The sequence below is a fragment of the Lithobates pipiens genome, unplaced genomic scaffold (genome assembly GCF_037356315.1).
Source record: "Lithobates pipiens isolate NorthernLeopardFrog02 unplaced genomic scaffold, aLitPip1_a1.2 Scaffold_27, whole genome shotgun sequence".
In the NCBI taxonomy this organism is placed as follows: Eukaryota; Metazoa; Chordata; class Amphibia; order Anura; family Ranidae; genus Lithobates; species Lithobates pipiens.
In genome coordinates this window covers 61,944,922-61,960,534 of record NW_027507788.1, presented here as the reverse complement: position 1 = coordinate 61,960,534, position 15,613 = coordinate 61,944,922, and the positions used below count along the sequence as shown (strand labels likewise).

Here is a 15,613-nt window from a genome sequence, read left to right as displayed (position 1 = left end):
TTTATCCCATTTGTTGCGAGTGTGGCTGGGTTTGGCATCTCTTGCATCACACCAAGATATACCTCAGGACTTTCCTTGGACACACACACTCATTCTTTATATGCAGCATTGGGTTTTTGTAAGTAAATTCATATATATATATATATATAATTGATTGGCTCGTACTTTTCTTATTGTGAATATTATTGGAATTTATGTATATATATATTCCAGATTTATTGTTCATCGCCTGACTCTTTATGAGTTGAAACACATTGAGGTTCAATACCATTGACAGTTTGTCATTGAAGACATCTTTGAATGATGGAACTCAGATATGTTAAATGTATGATGATGTATTGGATTGCAATATTTTACTCTGTGTCTACATATTTTTATCTGTATTTAATAGAAAATATATCTAATTTGTATACATTTCTTATTGTTCTGGGTGCCTAAAGAAAGTCCCATTCAATGTTTTCTTTTTAATGCAAAGCTACCAGTTGTTTTTAAAATGCAGCAAGGCAGCAGCTCGGCACAGGATCCGGAAGCTATTGGAAATCACTGTTGTAGTGGTGCCTACTACAGTGATTACCAGCTTCCACTGGGATCCTACAGGAATGTGCATATATACTAACATCAGTCCAAGATAAGCCAATGTAATCATTAAAAAAATACCATCTAAACTTCAGGTTCAACCACTTGATTCCATGAGACTTTTTGTCCCTATAACCCCCTCCAGTACCAGAAGTGCTGCCAACTGTCAGTATTTTTACTGGCAGCCAGTTAAAGAGGAAGTAAAGGCAAATATTTTTTTTTTTTTGAAAAGCACACCCTGTAAGGCAAAGGCATAATGAGCTAGTATGCATAGCATACTAGCTTATTATGAATAACTTACCTGAGAACGAAGCCCCCGAAGCGGTCCTCCGTCTTCCTCTTCGCCGCTGCCATGGATCCCGGAGCGACTTCCGGGTCTTGCAGGTCCAGCACTGTGATTCGCCAGAGCCATGATGATGTCACTCCCACGCATGCGCACGGGAGCCGACACTCGTGGCATATCGCCGCGATCTGCGGCCTGCCCCAGTGCGCCTGCGCGCCGCTGTCTACGGCTCATACGCCGTACACAGTGGTGGCTGTCTTCGGGTAAATATCTCCTAATCCATATAGGTTTAGGAGATATTTCTTGGACCTACAGGTAAGACTTAATCTAGGCTTACCTGTAGGTCAAAGTTGGTTGTAAGGGTTTACAACCACTTTAATGGGCACTTTTCTTCTGCTAGTAAATGCCAGTGACAGGAAAAGATTACCGGTAAAAAATATGGCTGAGATGCTCGGCATATGCAGTTCTGGTCTGGAGCCAGTCGGGACCATCCGTGTGCCTGCTACAGTGTGTTCAGGTGGCGGGGGTGGGTCTGGCGGAGGCAGTGACTGAGCGTGTCGTGTGATGTCATGGTGCACAGGAGTTGAGTGGAGAGGCCAGAGCCTTGTGCGCGGGACTGTGGGATGGGAGCAAGACAAGGAGTGGGACTGTCTGTAGCCTAAATTTGCACTTAAAACTGTAATTTTGGAAATGCCAGTAGAAACTTGACTTTGCCAGTAAATTTCGGGTGTCATGTCAGAAAATTTCAATCTGGTAGGTTGACAACACTGAGTCCCAGTGCATTTTTTTGCATTATGGAGATTCTTCCATTCCTCACTGTATATGATTTAACTTTATAGATTATCCTAACATATTATACAGTGCCTTTAAAAAGTATTCATATCCCTTGAAATTTTCCACTTTTGTCATGTTACAACCAAAAACATAAATATATTTTATTGGGATTTTATGTGATAGACCAACACAAAGTGGCACATAATTGTGAAGTGGAAGGAAAATGATAGGTGGTTTTCAAATTTGTTTTACAAATAAGTGTGTGGCGTACATTTGAATTCAGCCCCCTTTACATTGATATTTAATCTCAGTATAAATACAGCTGTTTTGTGAAGCCCTCCAGGGTTTGTTAGAGAACCTTAGTGAACAAACAGCATCATGAAGGCCAAGGAACACACCAGACAGGTCAGGGATAAAGTTGTGGAGAAGTTTAAACCAGGTTTAGGGTATAAAAAAAAATATCCCAAACTTTGAACATCACACGGAACACTGTTCAATCCATCATACAAAAATGGAAAGAGTATGGTACAACTGCAATCCTACCAAGACATTAACCTAAGCTGACAGGCCGGGCAAGGAGAACATTTATTCTAATCAGAGAAGCAGCTAAGAGGCCCATGGTAACTCTGGAGGAGCTGCAAAGATCCACAGCTCAGGTGGGAGAAACTATCCACAGGACAACTATTAGTCGTGCACTCCACAAATCTGGCAAGAGGAAAGCCATTGTGGCAAGAGGAAAGCCATTGTTCAAAGAAAGCCATAAGAAGTCCCGTTTACAGTTTGTGACAAGCAAGGTGGGGAAAACAGTTAAACATGTGGAAGAAGGGGATCTGGTCAGATGAGAGCAAAATGTAACTTTTTGGCCTAAAAGCAAAACTCTATGTGTGGCGGAAAACTAACACTTGCTTTTCTTCAGCCGGGACAGTGAAGCTGGTCAGAGTTGATGGGAAGGAGGTGGATGGAACCAACTACAGGGCAACATTAGAAGAAAACCTGTTATGCCGTCATAAAAAGTCAGACGGAATCTTTTCATCGAATATTCCGATCGATCATGTGTGGGCCTCAGACTTTTTTTTCCCAAAAATTCTGACGGACCAAGAAATAGAACATGTTTTAAATTTTAAATCTTTCCAACATAATCAATTCCTATCGGGAAAACCATTTGTCTGTATGCTGTTCCGACGGACCAAAAACTACGCATGGGCAGCTATTGGCTACTGGCTATTAAACTTCCTTTTTCTAGTCCCGTCGTACGCGCTGTACGTCACCGCGTTCTAGACGATCAGACGTTGGTGTGATCGTGTGTAGGCAAGACCGTTTCAGCAGAACTCAGTCGGAACTCCTTCGGAAAAACCATCAGAGTTTATTCTCACGGAAAAAACAGACATGTGTACGTGGCATTAGAGTCTGCAAAAGGTTTAAGACTGGGGCGGAGATTCACCTTCCAGCAGGATAATGACCCTAAACATACAGCCAGAGCTACAATGGAATGGTTTAGATCAAAGCATATTCATGTGTTAGAATGGCCCATTCAAAGTCCAGATATAAATCCAATTGAGAATCTGTGGCAAGACTTAAAAATTGCTGTTTACCGATACTCTCCATCCAATGTGACAGAGCTTAAGCTATTTTGCAAAAATTAATAGGCAAAAATGTCACTTGTCTAGATGTGCAAAGCTGGTGGCGACATACCCAAAAAGACTTGCAGCTGTAATAGCTGTGAAAGATGGTTCCACAAGTATTGGCTCAGGGGGGCTGAATATAAATGCAAGCCACCATTTGTCATTCTCCATCTCAATAAAATACATTTATGTTTTTGGTTGTAACAGGACATAATGTGGAAAATTTCAAGGGGTATGAATACTTTTTCAAGGTACTGTACTTCATATTTTGGGGACAGATGGCGGCGACGGAATGTCACTTCTGTTACAAATTCTGATAGGTCGCCTAATCTGACAAAACAGCGGCAATGGTAGCTCTTATATTTCTCATAGGAAAGATGTACTTTGAAACAGAGGACTACAAAAAAATAGATTATATATTGCTGTAGCATACAGTCGAAAATTAAAGGTTACTTCAACAGTGTTTAATCTGATCTAAAAACACTGATCATTCTTCAAATGTGACAGATTTATTTTCAGTTGCCACTAAGTAAGAGAAAGCTAATCAATAGATATTTTTAAAAGCTTATAAACCAGCTTGAATTTTACTTTATTTTGTCATTGTTTCAAATATTGGACTGATAATAATGAAGGACAGAGGAAATATAATTGTTTTCTGTGCACAGGCCAAGCTCCTGGGATGTTCAAGTTTGTGTTGACTCTTCCGAGACGAGCAGAGCCATATGATCCAGTGCGCCCGTTTCTGAAACAAGGAGAGTTTATTAGACATTCTGCAAAAAACATTCATTAGTCATTCATTGTCAATCTGTTTGTCAGGCAGAGAGAAAAGAAGCTAGTAAAATTTGATTTGCTACTTTTTATAACTCAGAGCTGTTGTAAGATAGAATAAGTTTATGCTACACTCAGAAGTGTTTCTATTCACTTGAACCACCTGCGGAAACACTCCACAGCTACCCCCTGCTTCCTAACACTTAGCCCAGTGTAGCAATAATGTAAATGAAATGTTACCTATCGTTATTTTTGGGGGCGTGGCCGAGCGAGGCATGTAAGAGGACATGCAGCCATTTGCTCCGCCGAATATCCTGCAGATTCCCAGCCATAGCACTGCCATCCTGCAACCTACAGCCTCGGGACCGACACCGCTGAACTCTGCGGAATCTACTGAACAAAAGCCAGTATTATTTTTGTGCCCCATAATGTCTAGACATGGACAGGGCTCCCGAATCCTGCCATACCAAGATGGCGGTCTCCCACCCTGCACTGCTAAGGAAGCGGCCCAGTGCCTCTTCTCTAAATGTGGGAAAGACACTCCATCGACCCCAGGGCCTAGCAGACATGATCCGGGGGAGGATAACAGGGATCTGGATGACACTCCTCTGTTCCTGGCTCATCCAACTGTTCTGTCCCCTGTGTCCCACAGCCCCACACAACTATCCAATATGACGGCACCCAGCAAACAGAGCAATAATGACAATACTGATCCTGAGCCAACACTCAGAGATATACTGGCTGCGGTCACTGTCTGAAACTCCTCTATTACTAACCTAGCAGGGGAGGTGAAAAGCATGAAAATGTAAATATCATTTGTGTGGCAGGATATGCAAAAGTTGCATGAATGCACCTCTGCAGTAGAAGGGTGTATTAGCACACTGGAGGATGAATTGCAGCCATTACAGAGTGATGGTAAATATACTCACATATACTACGCATCTAGTTGGAGGACATGGAGAACTGCCTCCACAGAAATAACATAGGCATGGTAGGCCTCCCGAAAAAGCAGAAGGCAAGAATCCTGTGGCGTTCATCGAAGCATAGTTAGCTGACACGTTTGGCAAAGGTGCCTGCCACCACAGGGTGCACCCCTGAGACCCTTCCTGTTCCGCCTGCTCAATTACAGAGATAGGGACACCATACTGTCTAAAGCCAGGGTTACACCTTCTCTCAAAGTGGATAATACAAAAATCTCGCTGTTCCCTGATTTTGCGGCAGAAGTACAAAGGCAAAGGGTGAAATTCCTGGATATCGAGAAAAGACTACGGGCAGTGAATGTTCAATATTTTATGTTATACCCAGCAAAATTGAAGGTACTTGCCAATGGATCAGCTCACTTTTTTTACAATCCTACTTCTGCCATGCACTGGCTGGACAGGGAGGAACATAATCTGGAGTGGCGGCAGCCTGAAGGTTGAAAACAAATAGAATTCTTTTCATCAGTGCAAAGCACATGATATGTGCTGTGCGGTGGGAAAGGTTACATCTGTTTGATCTTACGATCTATTGGTCCCACTCCATACTACACGGCTAATCTACTACGGTCTGGGACATATATTAAGTGATCAAGTTTGAGACTAGTTACCTGGTCTATTTACCTATCGAGCTACGTTATTGCCCCCCCAGCAACCTGGTCCTGAGCGGACTAATCCCCCCTCATGTTGAGGGGCATCCTATGATTACTTGGGTTCTGTTGACCCAGAACTATGGTTTTGGTTCTCCTTTTGTTCTTTAACAATTTTTCTTTCAACAGTTTTACTTTTATTTTTATTTTCATTTTTTTCTACAAATGTGTCTGAAATGGGTAAAACCTTGGTTGGTCTAAAATGAAACCACATGTCTGCTAATAGTGCAGTAGTATGGGATGCTATAAAAGTATTCTTATGGGGTCTCCTCATATGGGAGATATGGGAGATATCTGGTATAAAGAAACAACTAGAGAATGGGAGGACACGGTCCGCCTTGACTTACAATGTAAAGAGATAGTTCTGGTAGCGAATCCTACTCCAGCCTACCAAAATAGCTGGACTGAGACCCAAACATTATATAACAGGGTGGTATTGTCAACAGCTGAAAAAAATAGATATTTCCTTCAACAGAACTATTTTGAGGAAGGAGAGACTACAGATCACTTATTGGCTAATGGCTATAGTCGCTAAGGTGCAGCAGTAATCCACCTCCATTACTGAGATTAAGAAACTTAATGGTGAGGTTAGCACTTCTACTACTGACATTTTGGTACATTTCAGCAATTCTATGCAGACTTATACACCTCTAAAACTAACAATACCCCCCCTCTGATTTGGTTCTGTTTTTAGGGGACTGTACCTTTCTCCAGGTCTCTCCAGCTAAAAAGAAGCACTAGATTCCCCGATCACAATAGAAGAGCTGACTGAGGCATTGGCAGATGCACCAAACCACAAATCTCCTGGATCAGATGGGCTGCCTGTTGTGGTATACACCAGGTATGGGTTGATCTGCTAAAACAGGTCATCTACTTGACTTGATGAAGGAGGCCATTATAGTGGTCCTTCCCAAGCCAGGCAAGGATAGACAGACCGCCATATATCGTTGCTTAATATTGATGTCAAGCTGCTCCAGTAGGGCCATTCTGTCCTTGGATGCTGCCAAGGCTTTTGACAGTGTTGAATGGTCCTATCTCTGGGAAATCCTGGCTGGCTTTGGCCTGGGGAATGCTTTTATCAACTGGGTGAAAGTACTCTAATCTGAACCTCGTGCCAGGGTCCGAGTTAATAACTCCCTCTCCATGCCCTTCCAGTTACACCCCAACCTTGCTCCCCCCCAGCTAATAATGGATAGACTGCTACTGTTATAGACTCTAATGTTGTTGATAGGATTTCCTCCTGAGCTTGAGGCCTCTCCTATAGTGCAGATGGTAACTCATGTTTTAAAAAGGTCTATAGACAAGCCTGGAGGAAGGTGACTATTCCTTATAATATTCAATTTTAGTTTATTTTATTTTTCTATTATTTTAAAGGTTTTTTTTGTTTGTGTTGTTTGTTCTAAGTTCTATGAAAAACAAGGTTATATGTGCCTAATACTAGGTAGCTGCATCATATGTACATACGTGTTTGATTTTGTGTATAATTCAACTGTCTGGAAATATATTTATCCCCTTATTGTAATTCAGTTACCCATTATTCTTGCCAATAAAAAAAGTTTTGATTAAAACATTTTTTTTTTTTTATTGTGGATGACTCAGTATTGTCATAGGGCCAAATGGCTACACATATCAGAATTCATAATATGATATGACCAAATCCTTTAAAGGCAACTATTTCTATGGTACTGGTTGCTTGTAGTTTCCTTCCATGCACCAGATTTGCAGCACACCAGTGAGAGAGGCAGGAAAATTTTACTCAATAAAGTACCCTTGCCAAAAGTTGCTATCAAAGGAATTGGATGTATTTTTGCATTCCTTCCATGTAGAAGCTATATTTATTTCTACCATCTTCTTCAATTGTGAAAAGAAAATGGATGAAGTGGAGCAGCAGGATTCCCTCTTGACGGTTTCTACAACCCCCAACATTGGGTCAGATCTACCTGGGAAGCTACTAAAGATATTTTAGTGTAGGCCGCCAGACTCGACATGTAGCTTTAATTAATCTCTGTTAATTCACTGCCGTATGGCGGTGGATGCACATGGATCGACCCCCTTATGCACAGCTAGGCAACGTATTTGCCATACAGACCTCTGGATATGCTATACTGCCAAGCAAACATTTACAATATATAAACTGAACCTAAATTGAGAATTACCCTTCTGGGTACTGAATTATTTATTTTAATTCCTTGGTGTTCAGCCATGTTCTATCTATCCCACCACCTTAAAAATAGAACAAACCCTTGGTTTCAAGTAATATCACGCTGAAACCTCAGTGGCTCAGTTGTGTTTGCTCCCATGCTCACCCAGGGATTCCAGCCTTTATGCCCCCATGTGACTTTCGGCTGGCTGTGCCTGACCTCCGGGTGTCCTATAACCTCTATTTAATCCTGAAGAAGCAGGCAACATGTTGAGTCTGATGGCCGACACTAATATCTTCTCTGGAGTAGCTTCCCAGGTAGATGTGACCCCAATGTTGGGGGTGTAGAAACCATCAAGAGGGATACATTTGTATTCTTTATGTCCGGATGGACTTTTATATTGTACTGTTGGTTATATGTATACAAATACAATTCACAATTTGTTAATTGCCAGCTCCTATCTCTTCACAGTGACTCACCTGTTGATGATATCCTGCTCGTCAGTCCTGGTTACTTAAGCCGTCTAGTCCAGATCTTCTCTGCCTTCACCTTGGTCACATCTCTAGGGACACTCTGTGATTCTGTTAAAGACTTGCTTGGCTGACATTACTTCTGGCTCCAGATCCTGCTTGCTGTTCTACTATGTTGATCTCTGGCTCCCTGATGTTTTGGCTTGTCTGACTACCCATTACGATTCCTGAACTCTGGCTATGTTTTGACTACGTTTACTCTGTTTACCTTTTTTTAAACAAATGTGATTTAACTGTACTTCTGTCTCAGTCTGATTCAAGGTTTCTGACATCTACTGATTACTAACAATACAGACTTGATCGTGGATGTAGAAATACAGGGCAACTTGGGAAAAAGCAAACACAAGCCAATTTGTTTCAGCATAAATCACACAAATCAGAAGCATAAGGGGAATACAAAGACACTGAATTTCAAAAGAGCCAACTTCCAGAAACGACGCTCCTTCCTACAAGATACTAAATGGGATAAAATCTTAGGCACAAAGAACACAGAGGAAAAATTTGTGTGCTTTAGGAGCATATTAAATAAGGGTATTAGCTAGTGCATCCCAAAGGGTAATACATTTAAAAGAGCTAAAAAAAAGCCCTGGGTGGCTTAACACCAATGTAAAAATTCATAGAAAAGCAAAGGAGAAGGCATTAAAATATACAAGGCTGTGGGGTCCTCAGCTTTTCAACTGTACAAAGAATGCAATAAGAAATGTAAGGGTGTAATCGGTGCAGCTAAGATGGAACACGAAAGGCACATAGCGGAGGAGAGTAAAAAAAAATCTCTAGAAATTCTTTAAGTACATAAATAGCAAAAGAGAGAGAACAGATCATATTGGCCCCACAAAGGATGGTGAGATGGCAACGGTTTTGAATGTATTAGGCCGCGTACACACGGGCGGACTGTTCGTCCAACTTTGTCCGCTGAACAGTGTTTCAGCGGACAGTCCGCTCGTGTGTGGGCTTCAGCGGACAGTTTCAGCGGACAGTCTGACGAACAAAGTTTTTTGGAATCTCCGTAAGACTGTCCGCTGAAACTTGGTTTGAGCGGACAGTCCGCTCGTGTGTAGGCTTGTTCGGCAAACTAAGTCTCGCACATGCTCAGAAAGAATTTACACGGCGAAGGTTGCATTGCAGTGTATCGGACGCCGAATTTCTCGTCCCGTCGTACGTGCCGTTCACGTCATCGCGCAAGTTTTCAGCGGACTGTTCGTTCGTCGTGTGTGGTCAAGTCCGTTCATGCTAATTTTGAACGGACTGTTTGTCAAACTGTTTGACGAACCTAGTTGGGCGGACAGTCCGCCCGTGTGTACGCGGCCTTAGTCATGAGGGAAACGGGGGGCTTCAGTAACCAAAACTGCAAGGTTTATCCTCATGACACGACATGGTAAACACCCTCATGGTTAATAGAGGATAAAATTAGAAGCAGACTTGAAAAACAACATAAATAAGTCAGCGGGACCAGATGGCTTGCACCCTAGGGTCCTTAAGGAACTCAGTCAAGTAATTGCCTGACCGCTGTTCCTAATTTTTACGAACAGTCTACTGACTGGTATGGCACCAGCTGATTGGAGAAAAGCCAATGTAGCACCAATCTTTAAAATAGGACCAAGATATATCTCTGGGAACTACAGACCAGTTAGCCTAACATTAATAGTATGCAAGCTCTTAGATGAAAGGATGATAAGTGACTATATACAAGATTTTAGTAATGAAAATGGTATCATTAGCAGTAATCAGCTTGGATTCATGAAACATCGTGTTTGCCAAACAAATCTATTAACCTTCTATGAGGAAGTGAGCTGCCATCTAGATGAAGGAAGGTCCGTAGACGTAGTGTATCTGGATTTTGCAAAGGTATTTGATACAGTTCCGCACAAACGTTTACTGTACAAACTGAGGTCTGTCGGCATGGACCAAAGGGTGAGTACCTGGATTGAAAACTATCTACAAGGGTGAGTTCAGAGGGTAGTGATGAATGGAGAGTACTTGGAATGTTTTGGTGCAGAAAGTGGGGTCCCCCAAGGTTCTGTCCTGGGACCACTCCTATTTAATTTATTCATAAAAGATCTGGAGGATGGGATAAACGGCTTAATCTCAGTATTTGCGAACAATACTAAGCTAAGCAGGGCAATAGCTTCTCTGCAGGATATGGAAACCTTGCAAGAAGATCCAAACAAATTAATGGGGTGGGCAACTACATGGCAAATGAGGTTTAATGTAGAAAAATGTAAAATAATGCATTTAGGTGGCAAAAACATGAATGCAATCTACTCACTAGAGGGAGAACCTCTGGGGAAATCTAGGATGGAAAAGGACCTGGGGTCCAAGGAGATAACAGGCTCAGCAAAGGCATGCAATACCAAGCTGCTGCAAGCAAAGCCAATAGAATATTGCCATGCATTAAAAAGGGAATTAACTCCAGAGATAAAACGATAATTCTCCCACTCTACAAGACTCTGGTCCAGCCACACCTGGAGTATACTGTCCAATTCTGGGCTCCAGTCCTCAGGAAAGATGTGCTGGAAATGGAGAGAGTACAGAGAAGAGCAACAAAGCTAATAAAGTGTCTGGAGGATATTAGTTATGAGGAAAGGTTGCGAGCACTGAACTTATTCTCTCTGGAGAAGAGACACTTGAAAGGAGATATGATTTCAATGTACAAATTCCTGTACTGGTGACCCCACAATAGGGATAAAACTTTTCAGCGAAAGGGCATTTAAAAAGACTCTCAGCCATTCATTAAATTAGAAGAAAAGCGATTTAACCGGAAACTGCGTAGAGGGTTCTTTACGATAAGAAGCATAAGAATGTGGAATTCTCATCCACAAGCAGTGGTTTTAGCGGGGAGCATAAATGATTTCAAAAAACTATTAGGCACCTAAACTACCATGACATGCAAAGATACACAATGTAATATTGACATAAAAGTGCTCACACACAGGTTGGACGTGATGGACTTTTTTCTTTTATCACTCTCATTAACAATTTATCATCCTGTCCCTGTCAACTCTTCTCTACTTTCAACTCTCTTCCTCATCCACTGCCTCCACACACTAACTCACTCACTGCACAAGACATCACCAATCACTTCAAACATAAGATTAATACAATTCGTGAGGAGATCTCCGCTGTACAGATACCTTCTCCACTTAACATTCCATTTCCACAAGTTCAATCATTACTTCACCCTTCAGGTCTGGTATGGATATTAAGGGGAACCCTGCATAAAATTTAAAAAAAAGTTGACGTGGGGGTCCCCCTAAATATCCATACCAGACCCTTTATCCGAGCACGCAACCTGGCAGGCTGCAGGAAAAGAGGGGGAGACGAGAGAGCGCCCCCCCCCCTACTGAACCGTACCAGGCCACATGCCCTCAACATTGGAAGGATGCTTTGAGTGTCTCATCCCCACAACCCTGGCCGGTGGTTGTGGGGGTCTGCGGGCGGGGGGCTTATCAGAATTTGGAAGCCCCCTTTAACAAGGGGACCCCAGATCCCACGCCCCGTTTGAAATGGTAAGGGGATCCAAAAGTGTCCCTACCATTTCACAAAGAAAGTGTAAAAAATGGTTAAATAAGACAAACACACTTTTGAAAAATTCCTTTATTAAAAATAAAAAAAACATTCCAGCGGTGCTAATCCACTCTTGCTATCCACCGGTGGATGATCATCTCTTCAGGGTCCAGCGATGGCTGATCTGATCCAGCGACGGGTGATTTTCAGTCCAGCGCAGTCCATGCATCCGTCTTCTGTCTCCACTGAGGAGACACTGCGGGGATCCCATCGCTGACGTTTCTTATATTAGGAGGGCAGGGCCACCCGTCACCTGACCCCGCCCCCTTTGACGCTGGTGAGGGAAGCCAGGGGTTCCCTAATGATGTATGGGTGACCCCGCCCCCATCTGATGTAACGCAGGTTTCCGTTACATCAGAGGGGCGGGGTCACCCATACGTCATTAGGGAACGTCATTAGGTGGGATCTGGGGGTCCCTTTGTTAAAGGGGGCTTCCAGATTCTGATAAGCCCCACGCCCGCAGACCCCCACAACCACCAGCCAGGGTTGTGGGGATGAGGCCCTTGTCCCCATCAACATGGGGACATGGTGCTTTGAGGGGTCACAGACCCCCAAAGCATCCTCCCAATGTTGAGGGCATGTGGCCTGGTACAGTTCAGGAGGGGGGGTGCGCTCTCTCGTCCACCCTCTTTTCCTGCAGCCTGCCAGGTTGCGTGCTCAGATAAAGGGTCTGGTATGGATTTTTAGGGGGACCCCCACATCAATTTTTTTTTTCATTTGACGCAGGGTTCCCCTTAATATCCATACCAGACCTGAAGGGCTTGGTAATTGAATTTAGGGGAACCCCGCGCTTTTTTTTTAAATCAATGAATGAATTGTCGGCTCTGTAATACAGAGAACACTCACTGAGTGATTAAAAGACTTTTTTTCCTTGCGAAATTACACTTTGTGCAGGGACAGTTCTAAGCACGGGAAACATGCACCCCTTCACGGGCATACTATAGACACCCCCCAGGTATGAAATTTAAAGGAATATTACACTTTTATTGTTTCACTTAATCATTATTAAAATCACTGCTCCTGAAAAAACTGACATTTTTTAAACTTTTTTTTGCATTGATCCATGTCCCCTGGGGCAGGACCCAGGTCCCCAAACACTTTTTAGGACAATAACTTGCATATTAGCCTTTAAAATTAGCACTTTAGATTTCTCCCATAGACTTGTACAGGGTGTTCCGGCTTTTCGAATTTGCCGCAAACAGCCCAAATTGTTCACTGTTCGCAGAACAGGCAAACAGGCAATGTTGGAGTCGAACATGAGTTTGACTCGAAGTCGAAGCTCATCCCTACTGGTGACCCCACAATAGGGATAAAACTTTTTTGCAGAAGGGAGTTTAATAAGATTCATGGAAACTCATTAAAATTAGAACAAAAGAGGTTTAACCTTAAACGACGAGGATTCTTTACTGTAAGAGCAGCAAGGATGTGGAATTCCCTTCCACAGGTGGTGGTCTCAGTGGGGAGCAGCGATAGTTTAAAAAAACTATTAGATAAGCATCTAGATGACCACAACTTACAGGGATATACAATGTAATACTGACATATAATCACACTCATAGGTTGGACTTGATGGACTTGTGTCTTTTTTCAAACTCACCTGCTGTGTAACTACCGTATATACTCGAGTATAGGCCGACCCGAGTATAAGCCGAGGCCCCCAATTTACCCCCAAAAAACTGGAAAACTTATTGACTCGTGTATAAGCCGAGGGTGAGACATGGCTGTCCATCCCTGTGTGTCCGTCCATCCCTGTGTGTGTGTCCGTCCATCCATCCCTGTGTGTGTGTCCATCCATCCATCCATCCCTGTGTGTGTATCCATCCATCCATCCATCCCTGTGTGTGTGTGTGTGTGTGTGTGTGTGTATCCATCCATCCATCCATCCCTGTGTGTGTGTGTGTGTGTGTGTGTATCCATCCATCCATCCATCCATCCCTGTGTGTGTGTGTGTGTGTGTGTGTGTGTGTGTGTGTGTGTGTGTGTGTGTGTGTGTGTGTGTGTGTGTGTGTGTGTGTGTGTCCGTGCAGCCTTGTGTGTGTGTCCAGCCTACCTGTGTCCCAAGCCTCCGTCCCGAGCCGCCGTCGTCCCGAGCCTCCTCCGTCCCGTGCCGTGCCTCCTCCGTCCCGTGCCGTGCCTCCTCCGTCCCGTGCCGTGCCTCCCCCGTGCCGTGCCTCCTCCGTCCCGTGTCTCCTCCGTCCCGTGCCGTGCCGTGCCTCCTCCGTCCCGTGCCGATGGATCGCCGCTCTTCTCGGCGGCCATTCTACAATTCAAAATTCCGCCTCCGCCTGTGATAGGCGGAACACTCAATTTCCCAGCAGCCTGTGTTCCGCCTATCACAGACATCCTCTCATACTCGTCCGTAGTATGAGAATGAGCGGATGTCCGTGATAGGCGGAACACTGACTGCTGGGAAATTCAGTGTTCCGCCTATCACAGGCGGAGGCGGAGAAGGAGGCGCGGCTTTTGAAAATTAATGTCCGCCGTCTGTCTGCTCGATACGCTGATCGAGCAGTCAGACAGCGGCGACTCGAGTATAAGCCGAGGGGGCACTTTCAGCCTCAAAAAAGAGGCTGAAAATCTCGGCTTATACTCGAGTATATACGGTATGTAACTAAGGGTGAGCACTGTGCTCTGATTGCACCCAGTTGTGTGACACTAGTGAATGAATATTCGGGATTCGTACACCTCCTTGCCAATCAGAAAGCCCCTATTGGCCAGGGAGTCTTAGGGCTCCCTGGCCAATAGTGTCTCTGGTTTCCAATCGGCCAGGAGGAGAATGCCTTTGTGCTCACTGGAGCAGCTCCGACTCTTCCTTTTCCCTGCCTCTGTGCCTCCTCCTGTATCCCGTGGGGGGGTAGATGGGGGTGTTCACCTTTGGCTCCAGTTGGGGTAGGTGGGGGTGATTGCGGCCGCCTGTGTCTCCCGCAGAGGGTGGAGTGATCGCCGCCACTTGTGTCTCCCATGGGGGGGGGGGGTAGTGTTGGTTGTGCCACCACCCCAAAAAAATAGTGAGCACCAGCTGCCACTCAGTGTAATCCTGGACTCTAAACTATCCTTTCGGCCCCACATCCAATCACTATCCATGTCTTGATTCCTCAACCTGCGCAACGTCTCCAAAATATGCCCCTTTCTAACCAATGACACTTCAAAGCTCCTAGTTCACTCCCTGGTTATCTCCCACCTCAGCTACTGCAACTTTGTCCTTATTGGCTTACCTTTACGTAGGCTATCCCCCCAGTCCATTATGAATGATGCTGCTAGGCTCATCCACCTTACCAACCAGTGTATGCTACTCCTCTCTGTCAATCTCTCCACTGGCTTCTGCGCACCCAACAAATATCAACAGCAACTTACAAAGCCATTCACAACCTACTCATTCTCTTCATTCCTCTCAAGACCTTCTGCTCTCTAGCTCCCTCATCACCTTCCTGAGTCTCTCCCGTTCTATGGAACTCCCTACCCCAATCTGTCCGATTATCTCCTACTCTGTTTGCTTTTAGACAATTCCTGAAAACCCTCCTCTTCAGAGAAGCCTATTCTGCTCACACCTAACAACTGTACTTTTATTTTCTCCATAAACTCTTTGTTATATCTGATTGATAAAAGTACAAAATGTCTGGTTTTGCCAGAAATCTGGTGAGCCAATTACCTTCTGTGCTCTCTGTCTTTGCTCAAGGAGAGGTTATAAATGAGGTGGGAGGAGATAAGGAGGGGTCTGTTTTCTTTGC

The 15,613-nt window shown here is 44.1% G+C and overlaps 1 protein-coding gene across 1 annotated transcript in view; it reads right to left on the bottom strand.

Moving 5' to 3' along the window:
- Positions 1-3,807: 3,807 nt before the first annotated feature.
- LOC143933892 (galanin peptides-like) overlaps positions 3,808-15,613 on the bottom strand; it is a 64,945-nt gene continuing 53,139 nt past the window's right edge. The window contains exon 6 of the mRNA XM_077457002.1: positions 3,808-3,997. Coding sequence (XP_077313128.1) covers positions 3,939-3,997 — 59 coding nt within the window. The 3' untranslated portion in view covers positions 3,808-3,938. The remainder of the gene's footprint in view (positions 3,998-15,613) is intronic.